At 46.7% G+C, this 22,241-nt stretch overlaps 1 protein-coding gene, 1 non-coding gene and 1 pseudogene across 3 annotated transcripts in view; 2 read left to right on the forward strand and 1 right to left on the reverse strand.

Moving 5' to 3' along the window:
• LOC144501157 (integrin alpha-E-like) overlaps positions 1–22,241 on the reverse strand; it is a 377,113-nt gene that overhangs the window by 57,485 nt on the left and 297,387 nt on the right. For both annotated transcript variants that reach the window (XM_078224555.1, XM_078224556.1), the window contains 2 exons: positions 21,439–21,519; positions 4,740–4,806 (listed from right to left, as the gene is read on the reverse strand). In XM_078224555.1, the coding sequence (XP_078080681.1) occupies positions 4,740–4,806; positions 21,439–21,519 (148 nt within the window). The remainder of the gene's footprint in view (positions 1–4,739; positions 4,807–21,438; positions 21,520–22,241) is intronic.
• Positions 20,838–20,940, forward strand: LOC144502150 (U6 spliceosomal RNA). The gene has a single exon (XR_013499287.1). It is a non-coding gene; the product is annotated as a U6 spliceosomal RNA (small nuclear RNA).
• On the forward strand, positions 20,941–21,106 carry LOC144502197 (U2 spliceosomal RNA; annotated as a pseudogene).

The following is a 22,241-nucleotide window of genomic DNA, read 5'->3' on the forward strand; positions in this document are numbered from 1 at the left end:
TAAAACACAAAATTGTACCTGCCTCTACTACTACCTCTGGCAGCTTGTTCCAGACACTCACCACCCTCTGTGTGAGTAAAGGTAAATGCACATTGGATACAGGACAATTGGATAAAGTGGATTCAAAATTGGCTCAGTTGTAGGCGACAGGGCAATGACAGAAGTCGGCTTTAGTGACTGGAGACCAGTGTCCAGTGGCGTACCGCAAGGATCTGTGTTGGGCCCCTATTATTCATCATTTATATAAACAACATTGATGACTATGTGGGGGTAGGATTAGTAAGTTTGCGGATGACACAAAGACTGGCCGGATGGCTAACAGTGAGGTGGAGTGTTTTGGGCTACAAGAAGATATGGACGGAATGGTCAAGTAGGCAGATAAGTGGCAGATGGAATTTAATCCTGAAAAGTGAGGTGATACACTTTGGAAGGAATAATTTGACAAGGAAGTATTTAATGAACGGCATGACAGTCGGAAGTTCTGTGGAACAAAGGGACCTCAGAATGTTTGGCCACAGATCTCTGAAAGTGGAAGGGTTTGTTAGTAGGGTGGTGAAAAAGGCATATGGGTCACTTGTGTTTATCAATCGAGGCATAGATTACAAAAGCAGGGAAGTCATGTTGGAGTTGTATAGAACTTTGGTGAGGCCACAGCTAGAGCACTGTATGCAGTTCTGGTCACCACATTATAGGGAGGATGTGATTGCACTGGAGGGGGTGCAGAGGAGATTCACCAGGATGCTGCCTGGGATGGAACATTTAAGTTATGAAGAGAGACTGGATAGGCTTGGGTTATTTTCATTGGAGCAGAGAAGACTGAGGGGCAACCTGATTGAGGTGTACAAGATTATGAGAAACATGGACAGAGTGGATAAAGAGCTGTTTTTCCTCATGTCCCCTCTACAACTTCTGCCACTTATCTTGAACTTATGCCCGCTCGTTCTAGAATTCTTTAGCGAGAGAAACAATTTTATCCTGTCCATTCTAACACTTCCCCTTATAATTTTGTACACTTCCATCAAGTCACCCCTCAGCCTTCAGTGTTCCAAGGAAAATAACTCCAGATATCCAATCTCTCCTCATAGCTACACTTTTCTAGCCCTGGCAACATTCTTGTGAACCTCCTTTGCACTATCTCCAGAGCAATTATGTGGTGACCAGAATTGCACACAATACTCCAATTGTGGCCTCACCAGTGTTTTATGCAATTCCAAAATATGTGTGACTCCTATCCAGTTTTGCGTAAGACTGACCTCTGGCCAGTTTTGCATACAGGTCTTCAATTGCTGGGATTAGATATTTGTCTAACTTGGCAGCCTGATTAACTGTTAACTTGTAGTCCCCACAAATGCGGGCAGTCCTGCCTGGCTTCAACATGGGGCTCTGGAAGCTGCCCATTCCACAACCTGAACTGGTTGGATAATGCCCAATTCTTCCTAGCTCTTTAATTCAGCATCCACCTTTTCTCATAGGTCGCCTCTGGATTCACATAGATTTTCGCCTGCAGGCTTTTTATCTTGGCTAACTCGTCATAGAAGATGCTATCATGGATCTTCTTCGAGCAATCCTCCTTCCCACACTTGGAAGATCTTGGTCCATTTTAACTTGATTTCCTTAAGCCAATCATGACCCAAAAGGCTTTGTCCTTGGCCTGGCACTATTATTACTGGAAGCTGAGTAGCCCAGAGAGTGCGGGTACTGTTGTTGTGGATGGTTTCTTCTGTGTAAGTTGTTAACCTTGCTGCAGTACTCTTCAAATTCAATGGCTGGGTTCCTTCTCTCAAGTACCGAAACATATGTTGACCTATCACCATGATGTGGAGATGCCGGCGTTGGACTGGGGTAAACACAGTAAGAAGTCTAACAACACCAGGTTAAAGTCCTGTTAATAAACCTGCTGGACTTTAACCTGGCGTTGTTAGACTTCTTACTGGACCTATCACCATAGCAGAGGCCTTGGTGTCTACTTCCATCTTAAGAGACTTTCCATTTATCAGGAGCATTACAGTATTGGGGGCTGTCTTGCCCACTTTCATGTTAAACAGGGAGTGTCACTGGTGCTAGCTTCTGCCACATTTGATACTTGTGACACTGTACTTAATTGACTACTAGGTAGACTTGACTAGATTTGATTTTGCACCAATGCCTGTGACAGAAAAAAAAAGCATTCAATCTCTTTATACCTGCAGGATTCAAGGGATGGTTGCCCCCACAATGGTAAATTCTGCTTCAATCTTTGTTGATTGATTTCCTCTTCTAAATTTTCTTGTTTTATTTATGGCTGAATTTGGTTCCTGCTTTACTGTTACATCTTCATTTTTGGTGCCACTACGGACTGCAGATTCCCACCCTAACTTTGTAACTTTTGTGCACCTTTTTCAGCGCTCTCCATTGCCAGCACTAACTCCAACGCTCACTTCAAATTTATATCTGCCTCTGCTTCCATTGAATGGCTTCATTATTCACCCCACATATCATTCAAAGTGGCTCAAAGTTTGCTTCAACTTGGAGATATAAATCACAATAGTTTTCTGTGGGGCTCTCTCCCTTGAATTAAACTTAAATCTCTGCAATGTTACTAATGGTTTCAGATGAAAATGTGACTACCAATTCAACAACCTCACTGAATGACTTGGAGTCGGGCACACTGGGGGTTAAGATGGCGAGGCAAATGGCAAGTCTAGGTCCCACACACATTCAGGAGGATTGCCTTTCAAAAAGATCTTTCTATCCAAATAGGGGCATTTTTGTACTTTGTCTCAACTTCAACGGAAACTATGTACTCAAAGTTTGAGGCTCACTTTTACCAATGTAATAATTCTTGTTCACTAATTAAGGGAAAAATAACAACATATTTATTTACAGATAACAGCTATATAGAGGCTTGCAGTCTTGTGACTGCAGCCAGCTTCTGAGAAGGCTTTGGAACAGAAATCCAAGCTCACCAGAGTGATCCCCACCCTCTGCTCCTGATTGGTCCCCCAGGATATACTGCACAAAAACAAATCATTTGATCCGATCAGTGCACGCTGGCATTTATGTTCCACTTGAATCTCCTTCCATTTTTCCCTCATCAAAATCTATCTTAATCTTCTATTCCTTTTTCCCTTATTAGAAATCATGTTGCAGCTATATAAAACCTTGGTTAGGCTGCATTTGGAATATTGTGTGCAGTTCTGGTCACCACACTATCAGTTGGACATGGAAGCTTTGGAGAGAGTACAAAAAACGTTCACCAGGATGTTGTCTGGTCTCGAGGGTGTCGGCTATGAGGAGAGGTTGAATAAACTAGGATTGTTTTCACTGGGAAGACGGAGGCTGAGGGGAGACCTGATAGTGGTCTATAAAATTATGAGAGGCATAGACAGGGTGGACAGTCAGAGGCTTTTCCAGGGATGGAAGTGTCAATTACAAGGGGGCACAGGCTCAAGGTGAGAGGGGGAAAGTTTAACGGAGATGTGCGGGGGAAGTTTTTCACGCAGAGAGTGGTGGGTGCCTGGAACACGCTCTCAGTGGAGGTGGTGGAAGCAGGCATATTAGCAAGATTTAAGAAGCATCTGGATGGGTACATGAATAGGGAGGAAATAGAGGGATATGGACTGAGTAAGGGCTAAAGGTTTTTTTTTAAAGTTAGGGCATCATGATCGGCACAGGCTTGGAGAGCCGAAGGGCCCGTTCCTGTGTTCTACTGTTCTTTGTGCTTTGAAATACAAGGAAATAGAGTGGAGATGGAGGAGAGATTTCACGCTCTGAAGTTGTTGAACTTAATGTTTAGTCCGGAAGACTGTAAAGTGCCCAATCATAGAAACATAGAAATTAGAAGTAGGAGTAGGCCATTTGGCCCTTTGAGCCTGCGCCGCCATTCACTTTGATCATGGCTGATCATCAAATTCAATATCCAGATCCTGCCTTCCTCCCATATCCCTTGATCCCTTTAGCCCCAAGAGCTACGTCTAAATTCTTCTTGAAATCAGACAATGTTTTGGCCTCAACTCGATTCTGCGGTAGTGAATTCCAAACATTCACCACCCTCTGGGTGAAGAAATTTCTCCTCACCTCAGTTCTAAAAGGTTTACCCCTTATCCTCAAACTATGACCCCAAGGTCAGGACTCCCCCACCATTGGGAACATTCTTTCTGAATCTACCCTGCCCAACCCTGTTAGAATTTTTAAAGTTTCAATGAGATCCCCTCTCAATCTTCTAAACACCAGTGAACATAATCCTAACCGACTTAGTCTCTCCTCATATGACAGACCTGCCATCCTAGGAATCAGCCTGGTAAACCTTCGCTGTACTCCCTCTATAGCAAGGACATCCTTCCTCAGATAAGGACACCAAAACTGCAATCGGAAGATCAGGTGCTGTTCCTCCAGTTTGCATTGGGCTTCACTGGAACATTTCAACAGGCCAAGGATGGACATGTGGACAAGTGAGCAAAAAGGTCTGTTGTATAATAATGTTACCCTAACCATAACGAAACCAACCAAAACAGTTCATAACCAAAACCATTGATTAGCCCTAAACCAAACTCGTGCCAAATTCAGAATATTAGCAGAACCTTTAACATTCAAAATGGTTAAATTCACCAATGTTTGCTGAATGAATTTAATTGAGTTATCACATTGAGGAAAATGTTTTATGTTTAAATGTGACAATGAAACCTGGCTTTAATGAACTTTAATGATTGTAACAAAGCTGTGATTGTGTTAATCAAAGGGGTAAACATACCACACCATACCTGGAAATTAAACTTTACAGTCTCATCCACATCATCACTGCGAATGTCAACTTTAGTTATTTGATTTCTGTAATAAATGGAACATCTTGATTAATTAGGAATACTTTTTACATTAGTGTTGTTTACACATGGCAGACTGACTCCACAGAAAAACATACACCATTGATGATCTTTTTTATTCATTTCTGGAAGATGAGAGTCACTGGTATTACCCATTCCTAAATGCCTTTGACAAGGTGGAAGTGAACATAGGAATAGGAGTAGACCATTCAGCCCATTAAATCTGCTTCACCATTCAATATGATCATGAGTGATCAGACATTTCAATGTTTTTTATACACACTATCCCCATAACCCATGTTGTTTGTCATTTATATAACTGATTTGGATGACAATATAGGAGGCACGGTTAGTAGGTTTGTGAGTGGCACCAAAATTGTGGACAGCGAAAAAGGTTATCTAAGGCTACAACAGGATCTTGATCAACTAGGCTAGTGGGCTGAGGTATAGCATAGAACATAGAACAGTACAGCACAGTACAGGCCCTTCGGCCCTCGATGTTGTGCTGAGCTTTGTCCGAAACCAAGATCAAGCTATCCCACTCCCGATCATTCTGGTGTGCTCCATGTGCCTATCCAATAACCGCTTGAAAGTTCCTAAAGTGTCCGACTCCACTATCACAGCAAGCAGTCCATTCCACACCCCAACCACTCTCTGAGTAAAAAACCTACCTCGGACATCCCTCCTATATCTCCCACCATGAACCTTATAGTTATGCCCCCTAGTAACAGCTACATCCACCTGAGGAAATAGTCTCTGAACGTCAACTCTATCTATCCCCCTCATCATCTTATAAATCTCTATTAAGTCACCTCTCATCCTCCTCCGCTCTAAAGAGAAAAGCCCTAGCTCCCTCAACCTTTCCTCATAAGACCTACCCTCCAAACCAGGCAGCATCCTGGTAAATCTCCTTTGCACTCTTTCCAGTGCTTCCACATCCTTCTTATAGTGAGGTGACCAGAACTGCACACAATATTCCAAATGTGGTCTCACCAAGGTCCTGTACAGTTGCATCATAACCCCACGGCTCTTAAACTCAAACCCCTGTTAATAAACGCAAACACACTATAGGCCTTCTTCACGGCTCTATCCACCTGAGTGGCAACCTTCAGAGATCTGTGGATATGAACCGCAAGATCTCTCTGCTCCTCCACATTCCTCAGAACCCTGCTGTTGACCCTGTAATCCGCATTCAAATTTGTCCTACCAAAATGAATCACCTCGCATTTATCAGGGTTAAACTCCATGTGCCATTTTTCAGCCCAGCTCTGCATCCTATCAATGTCTCTTTGCAGCCTACAACAGCCTTCCACCTCATCCACTACTCCACCAATCTTGGTGTCATCAGCAAATTTACTGACCCACCCTTCAGCCCCCTCCTCCAAGTCATTGATAGAAATCACAAATAGCAGAGGACCCAGCACTGATCCCTGTGGTACACTGCTGGTAACTGGTCTCCAGTCTGAAAATTTTCCATCCACCACCACCCTCTGTCTTCTATGAGATAGCCAGTTACTTATCCAATCGGCCAAATTTCCCTCTATCCCACACCTCCTTACTTTCTTCATGAGCCGACCATGGGGAACCTTATCAAACACCTTACTAAAATCCATGTATATATCAACTGCTCTATCTTCATCTACACACTTAGTTACCTCCTCAAAAAATTCAATCAAATTTGTGAGGCAAGACTTCCCCTTCACGAATCCGTGTTGACTATCCCGGATTAAGCTGCATCTTTCCAAATGGTCATAAATCCTATCCCTCAGGACCTTTTCCATTAACTTACCGACCACCGAAGTAAGACTAACCGGCCTATAATTGCCAGGGTCATTCCTATTTCCTTTCTTGAACAGAGGAACAACATTCGCCACTCTCCAGTCCTCTGGCACTATCCCCGTGGACAGTCAGGACCCAAAGATCAAAGCCAAAGACTCTGCAATCTCATCCCTTGTCTCCCAAGGAATCCTAGGATATATCCCATCTGACCCAGGGGACTTATCGACCCTCAGGTTTTTCAAAATTGCTAATACATCTTCCCTCAGAACATCTACCTCCTCCAGCCTATCAGCCTGTATCTCACACTCATCCTCAAAAACATGGCCCCTCTCCTTGGTGAACACTGAAGAAAAGTATTCATTCATTGCCTCTCCTCTCTCTTCTGACTCCATGCACAAGTTCCCACTACTGTCCTTGACCGGCCCTAATCTCACCCTGGTCATTCTTTTATTTCTCACATAAGAGTAAAAAGCCTTGGGATTTGCCTTGATCTGACCCGCCAAGGACTTCTCATGCCCCTTCCTAGCTCTCCTAAGCCCTTTTTTTAGCTCATTCCTTGCTACTTTGTACCCCTCAAGCGACCCAACTCAACCTTGTTTTCTCATCCTTACATATGCTTCATTTTTCCTCTTGACAAGACATTCAACCTCTTTTGTGAACCATGGTTCCCTCACTCGGCCATTTCCTCCCTGCCTGACAGGGACATACCTATCAAGGACACGCAGTATTTGTTCCTTGAACAAGCTCCACTTTTCATTTGTGCCTTTCCCTGACAGTTTCTGTTCCCATTTTATGTTCCCTAATTCCTGCTTAATCGCGTCATAATTACCTCTCCCCCAATTATAAACCTTGCCCTGCAGTATGGCCCTATCCCTCTCCATTGCAATAATGAAAGACACTGAATTGTGGTCACTACCTCCAAAGTGCTCTCCCACAAACAAATCTAACACTTGGCCCGGTTCATTACCCAGTACCAAGTCCAATGTGGCCCCACCTCTTGTCGGCCTATCCACATATTGTGTCAGGAAACTCTCCTGCACACGCTATACAAAAACTGCCCCATCCGAACTATTCGACCTATAAAGGTTCCAATCAAAATTTGGAAAGTTAAAGTCACCCATGACAACTACCCTGCGACCTCCACACCTATCCATAATCTGCTTTGCAATTTCTTCCTCCACATCTCTATTACTATTTGGAGGCCTATAGAAAACTCCTAACAACATGACCGCTCCTTTCCTATTTCTAACTTCAGCCCATAGTACCTCAGTAGGCAGATCCCCGTCGAACTGCCTTTCTGCAGCCGTTAAACTATCCTTGATTAACAATGCTACTCCTCCACCACTTTTACCACCTTCCCTACTCTTACTGAAACATCTATACCCCGGAATTCCTGTCCCTGTTCTAACCATGTCTCCGTAATAGAACATAGAACAGTACAGCACAGAACAGGCCCTTCGGCCCACGATGTTGTGCCGAGCTTTATCTGAAACCAAGATCAAGCTATCCCACTCCCTATCAACATCGTAGTCCCAAGTACCAATCCATGCTCCAAGTTCACCTACCTTATTCCGGATGCTCCTTGCATTGAAGTAGACACACTTCAACCCACCTTCCTGTCTGCTGGTACACTCCTGCGACCTTGATACCCTCCTCAGTACCTCACTACACTCAACACTGGCTTCTGGACTACAGCTCGTTTTCCCATCCCCCTGACAAATTAGTTTAAACTCCCCTGAAGAGCCGTAGCAAATTTCCCTCCCAGGATATTGGTGCCCCTCTGGGTCAGGTGCACCCCGTCCTGTTTGTACAGGTCCCACCTTCCCCAGAATGTGCTCCAATTATCCATGTAACTGAAACCCTCCCTCCTACACCATCCCTGCAGCCACGTGTTTATCTGCACTCTCTCCCTGTTCCTCAACTCGCTATCACGTGGCACCGGCAACAAACCAGAGATGACAGCATGGTTTGTCCTGGCTCTCAGCTTCCACCCTAGCTCCCTAAATTCCTGTTTTAAATCCCCGTCCCTTCTCTTACCTATGTCGTTGGTACCGATGTATACCATGACTTGTGACTGTTCCCCCTCCCTCTTAAGGATCCTGAAAACACGGTCCGAGTCATCAAGGACCCTGGCACCCGGGAGGCAACATACCATCTGTGAGGCTCTTTCGCTGCCACAGAACCTCCTATCTGTCCCTCTAACGAACGATTCCCCAATAACTATTGTTCTCCTGCTCTCCCCCTTCCCTTCTGAGCCACAGGGACGGACTCAGTGCTGGAGATCCGGTCACCGTGGCTTACCACTGGTAGGTCGGCCCCCTCAACAGTATCCAAAGCGGTATACTTGTTGCCGAGGGGAACGACCACAGGGGATCCCTGCACTGACTGCTTCCTCCCAGCCCCTCTCACCGTCACCCATCTATCTTCATTCTTCGGAGTAACTACGTCCCTGAAACTTCTACCTATGACCACCTCTGCCTCCCGAATGATCCGAAGTTCATCCAGCTCCAGCTCCAATTCCCTAACGCGGTTTTTGAGGAGTTGGAGATGGGTGCACTTCCCACAGGTGAATTCAGCACATAGCAGATGGAGTTTAATTCAGATAAATGTGAGGTGCTGCATATTGATAAGACAAACCAGGGCAGGACTTACACAGTTAATGGCCGAGACCTGGAGAGTGTTGTCGAACAGAGAGACCAAGGGAAGTAGGTACATAGAAACATAGAAACATAGAAAACTACAGCACAAAACAGGCCCTTCGGCCCCACAAGTTGTGCCGAACATATCCCTATCTTTTAGGCCTACCTATAACCCTCCATCCTATTAAGTCCCATATACTCATCCAGGAGTCTCTTAAAAGACCCTATTGAGTTTGCCTCCACCACCACTGATGGCAGCCGATTCCACTCGCCCACCACCCTCTGTGTGAAAAACTTCCCCCTAACATTTCCCCTGTACCTACCCCCCAGCACCTTAAATCTGTGTCCTCTCGTAGCAGCCATTTCCACCCTGGGAAAAAGCCTCTGAGAGTCCACCCGATCTATGCCTCTCAACATCTTATACACCTCTATTAGGTCTCCTCTTATCCTACGTCTCTCCAAGAAGAAAAGACCGAGCTCCCTAAGCCTATCTCATAAGGCATGCCACTCAATCCAGGCAACATCCTTGTAAATCGCCTCTGCATCCTTTCAATCATTTCCACATACTTCCTGTAATGAGGCGACCAGAACTGAGCACAGTACTCCAAGTGGGGTCTGACGAAGGTCTTATATAGCTGCATCATTATCCCCGGACTCCTAAACTCAATCCCTCGATTGATAAAGGCCAGCACACCATACACCTTCTTAACCACCTCCTCCACCTGCGGGGCCGATTTTAGAGTCCTATGGACCCGGACCCCAAGGTCCTTCTGATCCTCTACCGTACTAAGAGTCTTTCCCTTAATATTGTACTCCTTCATCCCATTTGACCTGCCAAAATGGACCACTACGCATTTATCTGGGTTGAAGTCCATCTGCCACTTCTCTGCCCAGTCTTGCATCCTAACTATGTCCCTCTGTAACTTCTGACATCCCTCCAGACTATCCACAACCCCACCAACCTTCGTGTCGTCGGCAAACTTACCAACCCATCCCTCTACTTCCTCATCCAGGTCATTTATGAAAGTGACAAACAGCAAGGGTCCCAGAACAGATCCCTGGGGCACACCACTGGTGACCGACCTCCAATTCGAAAAAGACCCATCTATACAGACTCTCTGCCTCCTTTGGACAATGATGTGGAGATGCCGGCGTTGGACTGGGGTAAGCACAGTAAGTAGTCTCACAACACCAGGTTAAAGTCCAACAGGTTTATTTGGTAGCAAATACCATAAGCTTTCGGAGCTTGCTGCTCCTTCGTCAGATGGAGTGGTCTCCGTTCTCCAACAGTGCACAGACACAGAAATCAAGTTACAGAATACTAATTAGAATGCAAATCTCTACAGCCAGCCAGGTCTTAAAAGGTACAGATAATGTGGTTGGAGGGAAAATCGTTTCCCCGGACATCGTTTCACCGTCCCATCGTTTCAGGAAATGGAACCCTGTGCGAGAACCTCTCCGGCTATGTCGAGGGCATCTTGAAACCCATTGTACAAAGAACCCCCAGCTTTTGTCGCGACACTACGGACTTCCTACAGAAACTCAACACACATGGAGCAGTTGAACCAGGAGCACTCCTCGTCACAATGGATGTCTCGGCACTCTACACCAGCATCCCCCACGATGATGGCATTGCTGCAATGGCCTCAGTACTCAATGCCGTCAACTGCCAGTTTCCAGATGCAATTTTACAACTCATCCGCTTCATCCTGGACCACAATATCTTCACCTTCAACAACCAGTTCTTCATCCAGACACACGGAACAGCCATGGGGACAAAATTTGCACCTCAATATGCCAACATCTTCATGCACAGGTTCGAACAAGACTTCTTCACCGCACAGGACCTTCAACCGATGCTATACACTAGATACATCGATGACATTTTCTTCCTTTGGAGTCATGGTGAGCAATCACTGAAACAACTATATGATGACATCAACAAGTTCCATCCCACCATCAGACTCACCATGGACTACTCTCCGGAATCGGTTGCATTCTTGGACACATGCATCTCCATTAAGGACGGTCGCCTCAGCACCTCACTATACCGCAAGCCCACGGATAACCTCATGATGCTCCACTTCTCCAGCTTCCACCCTAAACACGTAAAAGAAGCCATCCCCTACGGACAAGCCCTCCGAATACACAGGATCTGCTCGGATGAGGAGGATCACAACAGACACCTCCAGACGCTGAAAGATGCCCTCATAAGAACAGGATATGGCGCTCGACTCATCGATCAACAGTTCCGACGGGCCACAGCGAAAAACCGCACCGACCTCCTCAGAAGACAAACACGGGACACGGTGGACAGAGTACCCTTCGTCGTCCAGTACTTCCCCGGAGCGGAGAAGCTACGGCATCTCCTCCGGAGCCTTCAACATGTCATTGATGAAGACGAACATCTCGCCAAGGCCATCCCCACACCCCCACTTCTTGCCTTCAAACAACCACGCAACCTCAAACAGACCATTGTCCGCAGCAAACTACCCAGCCTTCAGGAGAACAGTGACCATGACACCACACAACCCTGCCACAGCAACCTCTGCAAGACGTGCCGGATCATCGACACAGATGCCATCATCTCTCGTGAGAACACCATCTACCAGGTACACGGTACATACTCTTGCAACTCGGCCAACGTTGTCTACCTGATACGCTGCAGGAAAGGATGTCCCGAGGCATGGTACATTGGGGAAACCATGCAGACGCTACGACAATGGATGAATGAACACCGCTCGACAATCACCAGGCAAGACTGTTCTCTTCCTGTGGGGGAGCACTTCAGCAGTCACGGGCATTCAGCCTTGGATCTTCAGGTAAGCGTTCTCCAAGGCGGCCTTCACGACACACGACAGCGCAGAGTCGCTGAGCAGAAACTGATAGCCAAGTTCCGCACACATGAGGACGGCCTAAACCGGGATGTTGGATTTATGTCACATTATCAGTAACCCCACAGCTCGCCCCTGGTCTTGCATAATCTCACCAGCTGTTCTGTCTGGAGACAATACACATCTCTTTAACCTGTGTTTAATGTTCCCTCCAACCACATTATCTGTACCTTTTAAGACCTGGCTGGCTGTAGAGATTTGCATTCTAATTAGTATTCTGTAACTTGATTTCTGTGTCTGTGCACTGTTGGAGAACAGAGACCACTCCATCTGACGAAGGAGCAGCAAGCTCCGAAAGCTTATGGTATTTGCTACCAAATAAACCTGTTGGACTTTAACCTGGTGTTGTGAGACTTCTTACTGTCCTTTGGACAAGCCAGTTCTGGATCCACAGGGCAGCAGCCCCTTGGATCCCACGCCCTCTCACTTTTTCTAGAAGCCTTGCATGGGGGACCTTATCAAACGCCTTGCTAAAATCCATATAAACCACATCTACCGCTTTCCCTTCGTCAATGTGTTTAGTCACATTTTCGAAGAACTCCACCAGGCTCGTAAGGCACAATCTGCCTTTGACAAAGCCATGCTGAGTATTCTTGAGCATAGTACATAGTTCCTTGAAAGTGGTGTTACTTCATCGGTCAGAGGATTGAGTACAGGAGTTGGGACATTATGTTACAACTGTGCTCGACATTGGTAAGGCCATATATGGAGTACTGCGTACAATTCTGGTCACCCTGCTATAGGGAGGATGTAATTAAATTGGAAAGGGTGCAAAAAGATTTACAAGAAGGTTACCGGGACTGGAAAGTTTAAATTATGAGAGGCTGGAACTATTTTTCCCTGGAGGGTGGGAGGATGACGGATGACCTTATAGAAGTTTATCAAATCATGAGGGGCATAGATAAAGTGAATAGCCAAAGTCTTTTCCCCAGGACAGGGGAGTCCAAAACTAGAGAGCGTAGGTTTAAGGTGAGAGGGGAAAGATTTAAAAGGGACCTAATGGGCAACTTTTTCACACAGAGGGTGGTGTGCATAGGGAATAAGCTGCCAGAGGAGGTGGTATAGAGGCAGGTATAATTACAACATTTTGAAAGACATTTGGACAGGTACATGGATAGGAAAGGTTTAGAGGGATATGGGCCAAACACAGGCAAATGGGACTAGTTCAGCTTAGAAAATGTGGTCAGCATGGACGAGTTGGGCCAAAGGGCCTGTTTCCATGCTGTATATCTCGATGACAGTAACCCATTATGTTCTTGTTAATCAGAAGTCTATCAATCTCTACCTTGAACATACTCACTGACTGAGCTTCCACTGCCCTCTGAGGCAGAGAATTCCAAAGATTCACAACCCTCTTTGCGAAGAAATTTCTCCTTATCGCAGTCCAAAGTTCAGCTTCTCCCTTATTTTGAAATTGTGCCCCCTGGTTCTAGATTCCCCAGCCAAGGGAAATATCTGCTGCCCTTGCCCTTGTAGATGGTAGTAGTCATGGGTTTGGAAGGTGCTGCCTAAGGAATCTTGGCCTGGGATTAGTTTAGGGTTTAAAAAAAAAAAGGGCGGCATGGACAAGTTGGGCCAAAGGGCCTGTTTCCATGCTATAAACCTCTATGACTCTATCTTACCTGCATCTACCTTGTCTATTCCTTTAAGTATTCAATGAGATCACCTCTCATTCTGCGGAACTCTGGAGAATACAGGCCCAGTTTGCCCCAGGGCTCTTCATAAAACAGTCCCGCCATCCCCAGAACAAGTCTGGTGAACCTTCATTGCACTCACTCTATGGCGATAATATCCTTTAAGGGCAATATCCTGGTAAGGGGACCAAAACTGCACACAATGCTCCAAGTGCGGTCTTTGTGGTGTAGGTATGGCCACAGGACGAGAATGTCATTGGCGGAGAAAAGTATCACAGAATTGTTACTGTGCAGAAGGAGGCTATTTGGCCCATCCTGTATGCACCAGCTCTCCAAACAAGAATTGTGATGTAGGGCCATTCTCCTGCCTTTTCTCTGTAACCCTGCATATTGTTTCTATTCAAATAATCATCTACTGCCCTCTTGAATGCCTCAATTCAATCTGCCTGCACCACAATTCCAGGCAGTGCATTGCAGATCAGGATGTGGGAATCACTGGTTAAGGCAGCGGCCCTTCAGAAGGTGGTAGTGAACTGCCTTCTTGAACTGATGCAATCCCTGAAGTGTAGGTACACCCACAGTGCTGTTAGGGAGGGAATTCCAGGATTTTGGGCTTGTGACAGTGAAGGAATGGTGATATATTTCCAAGTAAGGATGGCGAGTGGCTCGGAGGGGAACCTCCAGGTGGTGGTGTTCCCATATATCTGTTGCCCTTGTCCTTGTAGATGGTGGTAGTCATGGATTTGGAAGGTGCTGCCTAAGGAATCTTGTTAAGTTCCTGCAGTGCATCTTGTAAATAGTACACAGTGCTGTTTTGTCTTGGATGGTGTCAGGTTTCTTGGGCGTTCTTGAAGCTGCACTCACCAAGGCAAGCAGAAAATATTCTATCACACCGCTGACTTGTGCCTTGTAGATGGTGGACAGGCTTTGGGGAATCAGGAAGTGAGTTACTTGCACAGGATTCCTAGCCTTTGACCTGCTCTTGTAGCCACAATATATGGCTAATCCAGTTCAGTTTCTGGTCAATGCACATTGGTAGTGCTATTGAATGCCAAGGGGCGATGGTTAGATCCCCTCTTGTTGGAAATGTCATTGCCTGGCATTTGTGTGGGGCAAATGTTACTTGCCAGTTGTCAGTCCAAGCCTGGATATTGTCCAGGTCTTGCTGCATTAGGACATGGACTGCTCCAGTATCTGAGAAGTCACTAATGGTGCTGAACATTATGCAATCATCAGCAAACATCCCCACTTCAGATCTTATGATAAAAGGAAGGTCATTGGTGAAGAAGTTGAAGATGATTGTGCTTGGGCAACTACTCCTGCAGTGATGTCCTGAAGCTGAGATGCTTGATATCCAACCACAACAGCCATCATCCTTTGTGCCATCTATGACTCTAACCAGGGCAGGACAATTCCCATTGACTCCAGTTTTGCTAAAGCTCCTTGATGCCACACTTGATCAAATGCTGCCTTGATGTCAAGGATTAGTAATCCAGAGACTGAGGATAATGCTCTGGAGACCCAGGTTTAAATCCCACCACAGCAGAAGTTGACATTTGAATTTAATTTAAAAAAGGATCTGGAATTAAAAGTCTAATGATGATCATGAAACCTTTGTCAATTGCCATTAAAACACATCTGGGTAAATCCTCATTCTTGATCCTTTTACAAACTGGAACAGTTTCTCCTGATCTACTCTGTCCACCCATTCAATGTGATAAACATCTCTATCATTTCTACTCTCTGCCTTCTTCTCTCCAAGGAGAACTGATCCAACCTCTCCAATCCATCATTATAACTGAAATTTCTCATCCCTGGCACCATTCCCTGCCTCCCAGATTGCCTGCATCCACTACAGTTCATCTATCGCTGCAACAGGTCCACAGCAGACGCCATTTCCCTGGCCTTACACTCAACCCTGGAACACCTGGATAACAAAAACACCTGTGTCAGATTCCTATTTATTGACTACAGCTCAGCCTTCAACACCATTATTCCCAAAAAATTCATCTCCAAACTCCGTGGCCTGGGCCTGGGCTCCTCCCTCTGTGACTGGACCCTAGACTTCCTAACCCACAGACCACAATCAGTAAGGATAGGCAACAACACCTCCTCCACGATCATCCTCAACACCGGTGCTCCGCAAGGCTGTGTCATCAGCCCCTTACTATACTGCTCCTATGCTTGCGACTGTGTGGTCAAATTCCACTCCAACTCCATTTTCAAGTTTGCTGATGACACTACCATAGTGGGTCAGATGTCAAACAATAATGAGATGGAGTTTTTTCTTTATTCTTTCATGGGACATGGGCATTGTTGGCTGGGCCAGCATTTATTGTCCATCCCTAGTTGCCCAAGGGCATTCAAGAGTCAACCACATTGTTGTGGCTCTGGAGTCACATGTAGATTAGACCAGGTAAGGATGGCAGATTTCCTACCCGAAAGGACATTAGTGAACCAGACGGGTTTTACCGACAATTGACAATGGTTTCATGGTCATCAGTAGACTCTTAATTCCAGATTTTTTTATTGAATTCAAATTCCTCCAACTGCCATGGCGGGATTTGAACCCGGGTCCCCAGAACATTAGCTGAATACCTGGATTAACAGTCTAGCTATAACACCACTAGGCCATCACCTCTTGTACAGGAGTACAGGAAAGAGATAGAGAATCTGGCGAAATGGTTCGACAACAATAACCCTCAATGTCAGCAAAATAAAGGAAATAATCATCAACTACAGGAAGCCCAGTGGAGGACATGCCCCTGTTACATCAATGGGGATGAAGTAGAAATGTCTCACAGGCAGCAGGATGAATGGGGTGGCACAGCTACATCTGTCTCATCTGAAAGTCAGCCATGGCGCTCCAAGTGCCAGTACCCCTGGGGATGCCCACCAACCGCATCATGGGCCACGGGGGATGGAACACAGCTAACGCCTCCACTTCTGATGTGCACCCTGGGGGGCATCTAAACATTGTGGTAGGCCATGTAAGATTAAAAAGTTGTAGGGTCACCAAGAGGGCACAGGTGAAGAACTGCACGAGTTAGGGTTAGGTTAATAGGCACTGTTAAATATCACCAATAAATTCGGTCTGTTGAGTCTCCTCCTCCTTCAATCATGTCTGATAAGTTTCTCAACCCCATTCTTTTTCCCGGAACTCTTAATTCCTTTACCAATCAAAAGTCTACCTATCTCGATTTTAAATGCACTGAGACAGAGCCTGTGATGGCACACAGTATCCATCAGTCCATCGAATGGCATGCGAGTCTCTGTCTCTTCCTCCCACTCCGCGGGCCAATGTGCAGCCATGTCCTGGCCCCAACCAGCAGCCCCCTGTCCTCCTGCTGCGGTCGCTGGCCCAGGCTGGCCTTGCAATGGTGGATCTCTCCCTCCTTCCCCTCCTCAGCCACTGTAAGAATGACCGCCATCTCTATTGTCCCCGAGCCAAAATCCATAGTTGTATTTGGTGGATTGGGGGGGTGGGGAGGGGGGGGGGGGGGGGGGGGGTAAACACACTAAGCGTTTTAACAACACCAGGTTAAAGTCCAACAGGTTTATTTGGTAGCAAATGCCATTACTACCAAATAGACCTGTTGGACTACATTTGCTACCAAATAAACCTGTTGGACTTTAACCTGGTGTTGTTAAAATTCTTACTGTGTTTGCCTGTCGTTGCCATGGCAGACACGGAGACCATACAGGTGGCTGTGCAGGGGTTCCCATTGGGAACCCTTGATGCACAGACATGTGTGCATCCGTCCAGATGTCTGGTGCAGTGGCTTCCAGGAATGGCTAGCAGTTCAGACAGATGGGGGAGGGGCACCCTGGTGACTATCACGAGATGGGTTCCAATTGAAGGTCGCACTGCAGAGTCCATGCAGTGAGGAGCCGTGTTAACATCTGCAGAGCTTCCTTGATTGGGACAACAGCTGACAGAGTTGCTGCTTGTTATCGGTGGCTGGGATGGAATGTCCACAAAAAGCCATGGAGCCTATCCAGCAGACAGCTGGCAGGGTCACCAGAGTGATATTCATGGGGTTGATAGTCAATCTCATGTGAAACCACTCAGGGTCAGTCAGCAGCCAAGGGAAGGCGCGCAACACAAGCCCCAAGCCAACGACAATCCCCAACCTGAGGACCCCCAATCCCTGCCTCCATGCAAACTCCCCACCCCACAACATGGCAGTGGCTGAGAATCCCCTTCCCCCCACATACTCTGGGGGTTGGTGCCCAATGGTACTCACCTGTGACGATACTGTGCCTTTAAGAAATTTATTTTCATCATGTTTCTCTGCAGTTTTGTTTAAACTGGCCCTGGTGTTATTGTTGCTGTGCTGTCTGTACAGATATCTTTTATTGTTACTGAAGCAAGATAATTAAAGCCATTTTTATTTTTATTTCTGGGCCTAATGCGGTGTCCTAAGGTTTTTATGACTCAAAGGTTTTAGTTTTATTTTGTCAGAAACTGTTTGGTCTGCAGTGTTCCCTGTCTCTTTCTGGAGTAAGAATTCTGCTGTCTATGAAGTGCAGCTAGAAACTAGAGGCAAGCAGTGTCTCTGTGTGTCTCAAGGTGTGCTGGAAATTCCAGATCTGGGAAGTCTCAGTTGCAATACAACATTTGAAAGGACCAACTCACAGCAGGTGTTAAGAAGCTGCAAAATCCAGCATCACGTGAGCGTGCCTTCCATGCCAAGCCTAGAATGTTTGTGGAGGTTGTTTGATTTGGAACAGTATACTTAGCTGTTAAGGTTTATACAATATTATGGTTGTTTTTTTCTGTAATTGGTAAAAGCTATGCTAATTTTCTTATTAAATGTTAACTGTGTTATTAAATAAATTTTGTTTGATAAAAGCTCCCTCGTGGGTCACTTGAATCATACCTGGAGTAAAACATCTTATGCTTACCCATGCCAAATTCAAAGTGCAAAACTTCTGGATTAGGCTGACTTCATAAAACACCTTGGAGTTTCTCGCCTGGGTCATACACACTTCCTCATTCTTCTTCATTAGTGCTGAGCCTGGCCCAGACTTTCATAGAGCATCTGTGATTCACATCAGTGTGATGTCAGAGAATTGGGAAACATCCAGGAGGGGGGAATCAGCCGTACCAAACTCACTAATGATATTGAAATCTATGGTAATAGATTTCATGGCCAAAACCGTGTGAAGTGGTTCCCGCCGGGAAAAAGTGGCTGGGAAGATACCAAACTGCTTGACGCCAGGTGTGAATTTGACTTTTAGCATCGCACACCATTTTCAGCCAAGCCATACTAATGGTAGGTGCAGTGTGCTGGTAAGATTGCGCCCTTCATCTTTTTTTCATTCCTTTGTGGGACTTGGGTGTCACTGGCTAGCCAACATTTATTGCCCATCCCTAGTTGCCCTTGGACAGCAATTAAGAGTCAACCACATTGCTGCAACTCTGGAATCCCATGTAAGACAGACCAGGGAAGGATGGCAGATTTCCTTCCCTAAAGGACATTAGTGAACCAGATGGATTTTTCCAACAATTGACAATGCTCATATATATCTTCATTCCAGATATTTTTTATTGAACTCAAATTCTACAATCTGCCATGGCAGAATTCGAACCCAGACCCGGGTCCCCAGAACATTAGCTGAGTTTCTGGATTAATAATCTAGCAATAATACCACTAGGCCATTGCCTCCCCAATCTGCCACCTATCTGCACATTCCAGCAATTTGTCTGTATCTTACACAGTTCTATATTGTCCCCTTTACAGTTTAGAACACTTCCAAGTTTTGTGTCATCTGCAAATTTTGAAATTGTCCCCTGCAGACCAAGTTCTAGATCATTAATATATATCAGGAAAAGCAGAACATGACTGCCCAAAGGTTGCCTTTGCCCCAATGACCCACAGCTTGCAGTCATCAACTTCAGCTATTTTCAGTTTTCACACCTCTTTTTCTCTCTCTTCATGCATAGGCATGCTGGTCCTGTCTAACTCACCCCGGGTCTGCGCATGTCGGACTCGCTCCGGTTCTGCGCATGCCCAACTCGCCCCGGGTCTGCGCATGTCGGACTCGCTCCGGGTCTGCGCGTGTCAGACTCGCTCCGGTTCTGCGCATGTCGGACTCGCTCCAGTTCTGCGCGTGTCAGACTCGCCCCGGGTCTGCGCATGTCGGACTCGCTCCGGTTCTGCGCATGCCCAACTCGCCCCGGGTCTGCGCATGTCGGACTCGCTCCGGGTCTGCGCGTGTCAGACTCGCCCCGGGTCTGCGCATGTCGGACTCGCTCCGGTTCTGCGCATGCCCAACTCGCCCCGGGTCTGCGCATGTCGGACTCGCTCCGGTTCTGCGCATGCCCAACTCGCCCCGGGTCTGCGCATGTCGGACTCGCTCCGGGTCTGCGCGTGTCAGACTCGCTCCGGTTCTGCGCATGTCGGACTCGCTCCAGTTCTGCGCGTGTCAGACTCGCCCCGGGTCTGCGCATGTCGGACTCGCTCCGGTTCTGCGCGTGTCAGACTCGCCCCGGGTCTGCGCATGTCGGACTCGCTCCGGTTCTGCGCGTGTCAGACTCGCCCCGGGTCTGCGCATGTCGGACTCGCTCCGGGTCTGCGCATGTCGGACTCGCTCCGGTTCTGCGCATGCCCGACTCACCCCGGGTCTGCGCATGTCGGACTCGCTCCGGGTCTGCGCGTGTCAGACTCGCTCCGGTTCTGCGCATGCCCGACTCACCTCGGGTCTGCGCATGCCCGACTCACCCTGGGTCTGCGTATGCCCAACTCGCCCCGGGTCTGCGCATGTCGGACTCGCTCCGGTTCTGCGCATGCCCAACTCGCCCCGGGTCTGCGCATGTCGGACTCGCTCCGGGTCTGCGCGTGTCAGACTCGCTCCGGTTCTGCGCATGCCCGACTCACCTCGGGTCTGCGCATGCCCGACTCACCCCGGGTCTGCGTATGCCCAACTCGGCCCGGGTCTGCGCATGTCGGACTCGCTCCGGTTCTGCGCATGCCTGACGCACCTCAGGTCTGTGCATGCCCAACTCACCCCGGGTCTGCGCATGCCCAACTGGCCCCGGGTCTGCACATGCCCAACTGGCCCTGGGTCTGCACATGCCCAACTCGCTCGCTTTGGCAGCACATACACTAAAATTGGAACGATACAGAGAAGATTAGCATGGCCCCTGCGCAAGGATGACATGCAAATTCGTGAAGCATTCCATATTTTTATCGCTTCTCGGCCTTTTGGCTAAGATCAAGTGTAGTATCGACATGCTGTGCTTGGTTGAAGTCATTAGGTTACATTTTAGATTCATTTGAAGCAATTGCTAAGATGCAAATGAGATCAAGCCTTGGAAGAGGAGCTATGCCTACTCCAATCAGCTTGGATCATGTAGATCAAGCCCAAGACAGGAGGTGAGAGCCCTGTCTTGTCAGCTTGGATCGGGAACGTCTCAACTTGTTGAGACTCTGAATTGGACTTGATTTGATTGAATTGGAATAAAAACCAAATTTTAAAAAACTCGCCCGGGTCTGTGTATGCCCAACTCGCCCCGGGTCTGTGCATGCCCAATTCACCCCGGTCTGCGCATGCGCAGAGATTCTGAGGGCCTTCGATGATCGAAGTTCTTGACCACTCTCATGTTTGAAGTGTTATTTTCATGAATACAAAACAATAACTTTGTAAAAGCTGTAAACTCAAGATTAATTCTTGAAATATCACTTACTCTGCTTTCAGGAACACATTCAAGCCATGTCTCACAGAAATGTTTTGGGTAGCATGAATAGCATCATCAACTTCATTCTTACTGTGAAGGAAGAGAAGATCTACTGCTGAGTAAACATCTTAAAGAGATATTGTAATAAAATAGACTAATGGAAGTAAAACTGGAAGTCACAAAAATACATACCAAAATACTGAAGGAGACCAGAAGAGAGATTGCAGAGACTTTTGATTGGATTTGATTTATTGTCACTTGTATTAGCATACAGTGAAAAGTATTGTTTCTTGTGCGCTATACAAAGCATACCATTCATAGAGAAGGAAACGACAGAATGCAGAACATAGTGTTACAGTCATAGCTGGGGTTTAGAGAAAGATCAACTTAATGCGAGGTAAGTCCATTCAAAAGTCTGATAGCATCAGGAAAGAAGCTGTTCTTGAGTTGGTTGGTACATGACTTCAGACTTTTGTATTTTTTTCCCGAAGGAAGAAGGTGGAAGAGATAATTTCCAGGGTGCATGGGCGGGTCCTTAATTATGCTGGCTGCTTTGCCAAGGCAGCGGGAAGTGTAGACAGAGTCAATGGATGGGAGGCTGATTTGCATCATTGATTGGGCTACATTCACAACCTTTTGGAGTTTCTTGCGGTCTTGGGCAGAGCAGGAGCCATACCAAGCTGTGATACAGCCAGAAAGAATGCTTTCTATGGTGCAGCTGTAAAAGTTGGTGAGAGTCGTAGCTGACATGCCAAATTTCCTTAGTCTTCTGAGAAAGAGGCTTTGGTGGGCAGACATGCAGATTGTTGGAA

The sequence above is a fragment of the Mustelus asterias genome, chromosome 12, assembly GCF_964213995.1.
Source record: "Mustelus asterias chromosome 12, sMusAst1.hap1.1, whole genome shotgun sequence".
In the NCBI taxonomy this organism is placed as follows: domain Eukaryota; kingdom Metazoa; phylum Chordata; class Chondrichthyes; order Carcharhiniformes; family Triakidae; genus Mustelus; species Mustelus asterias.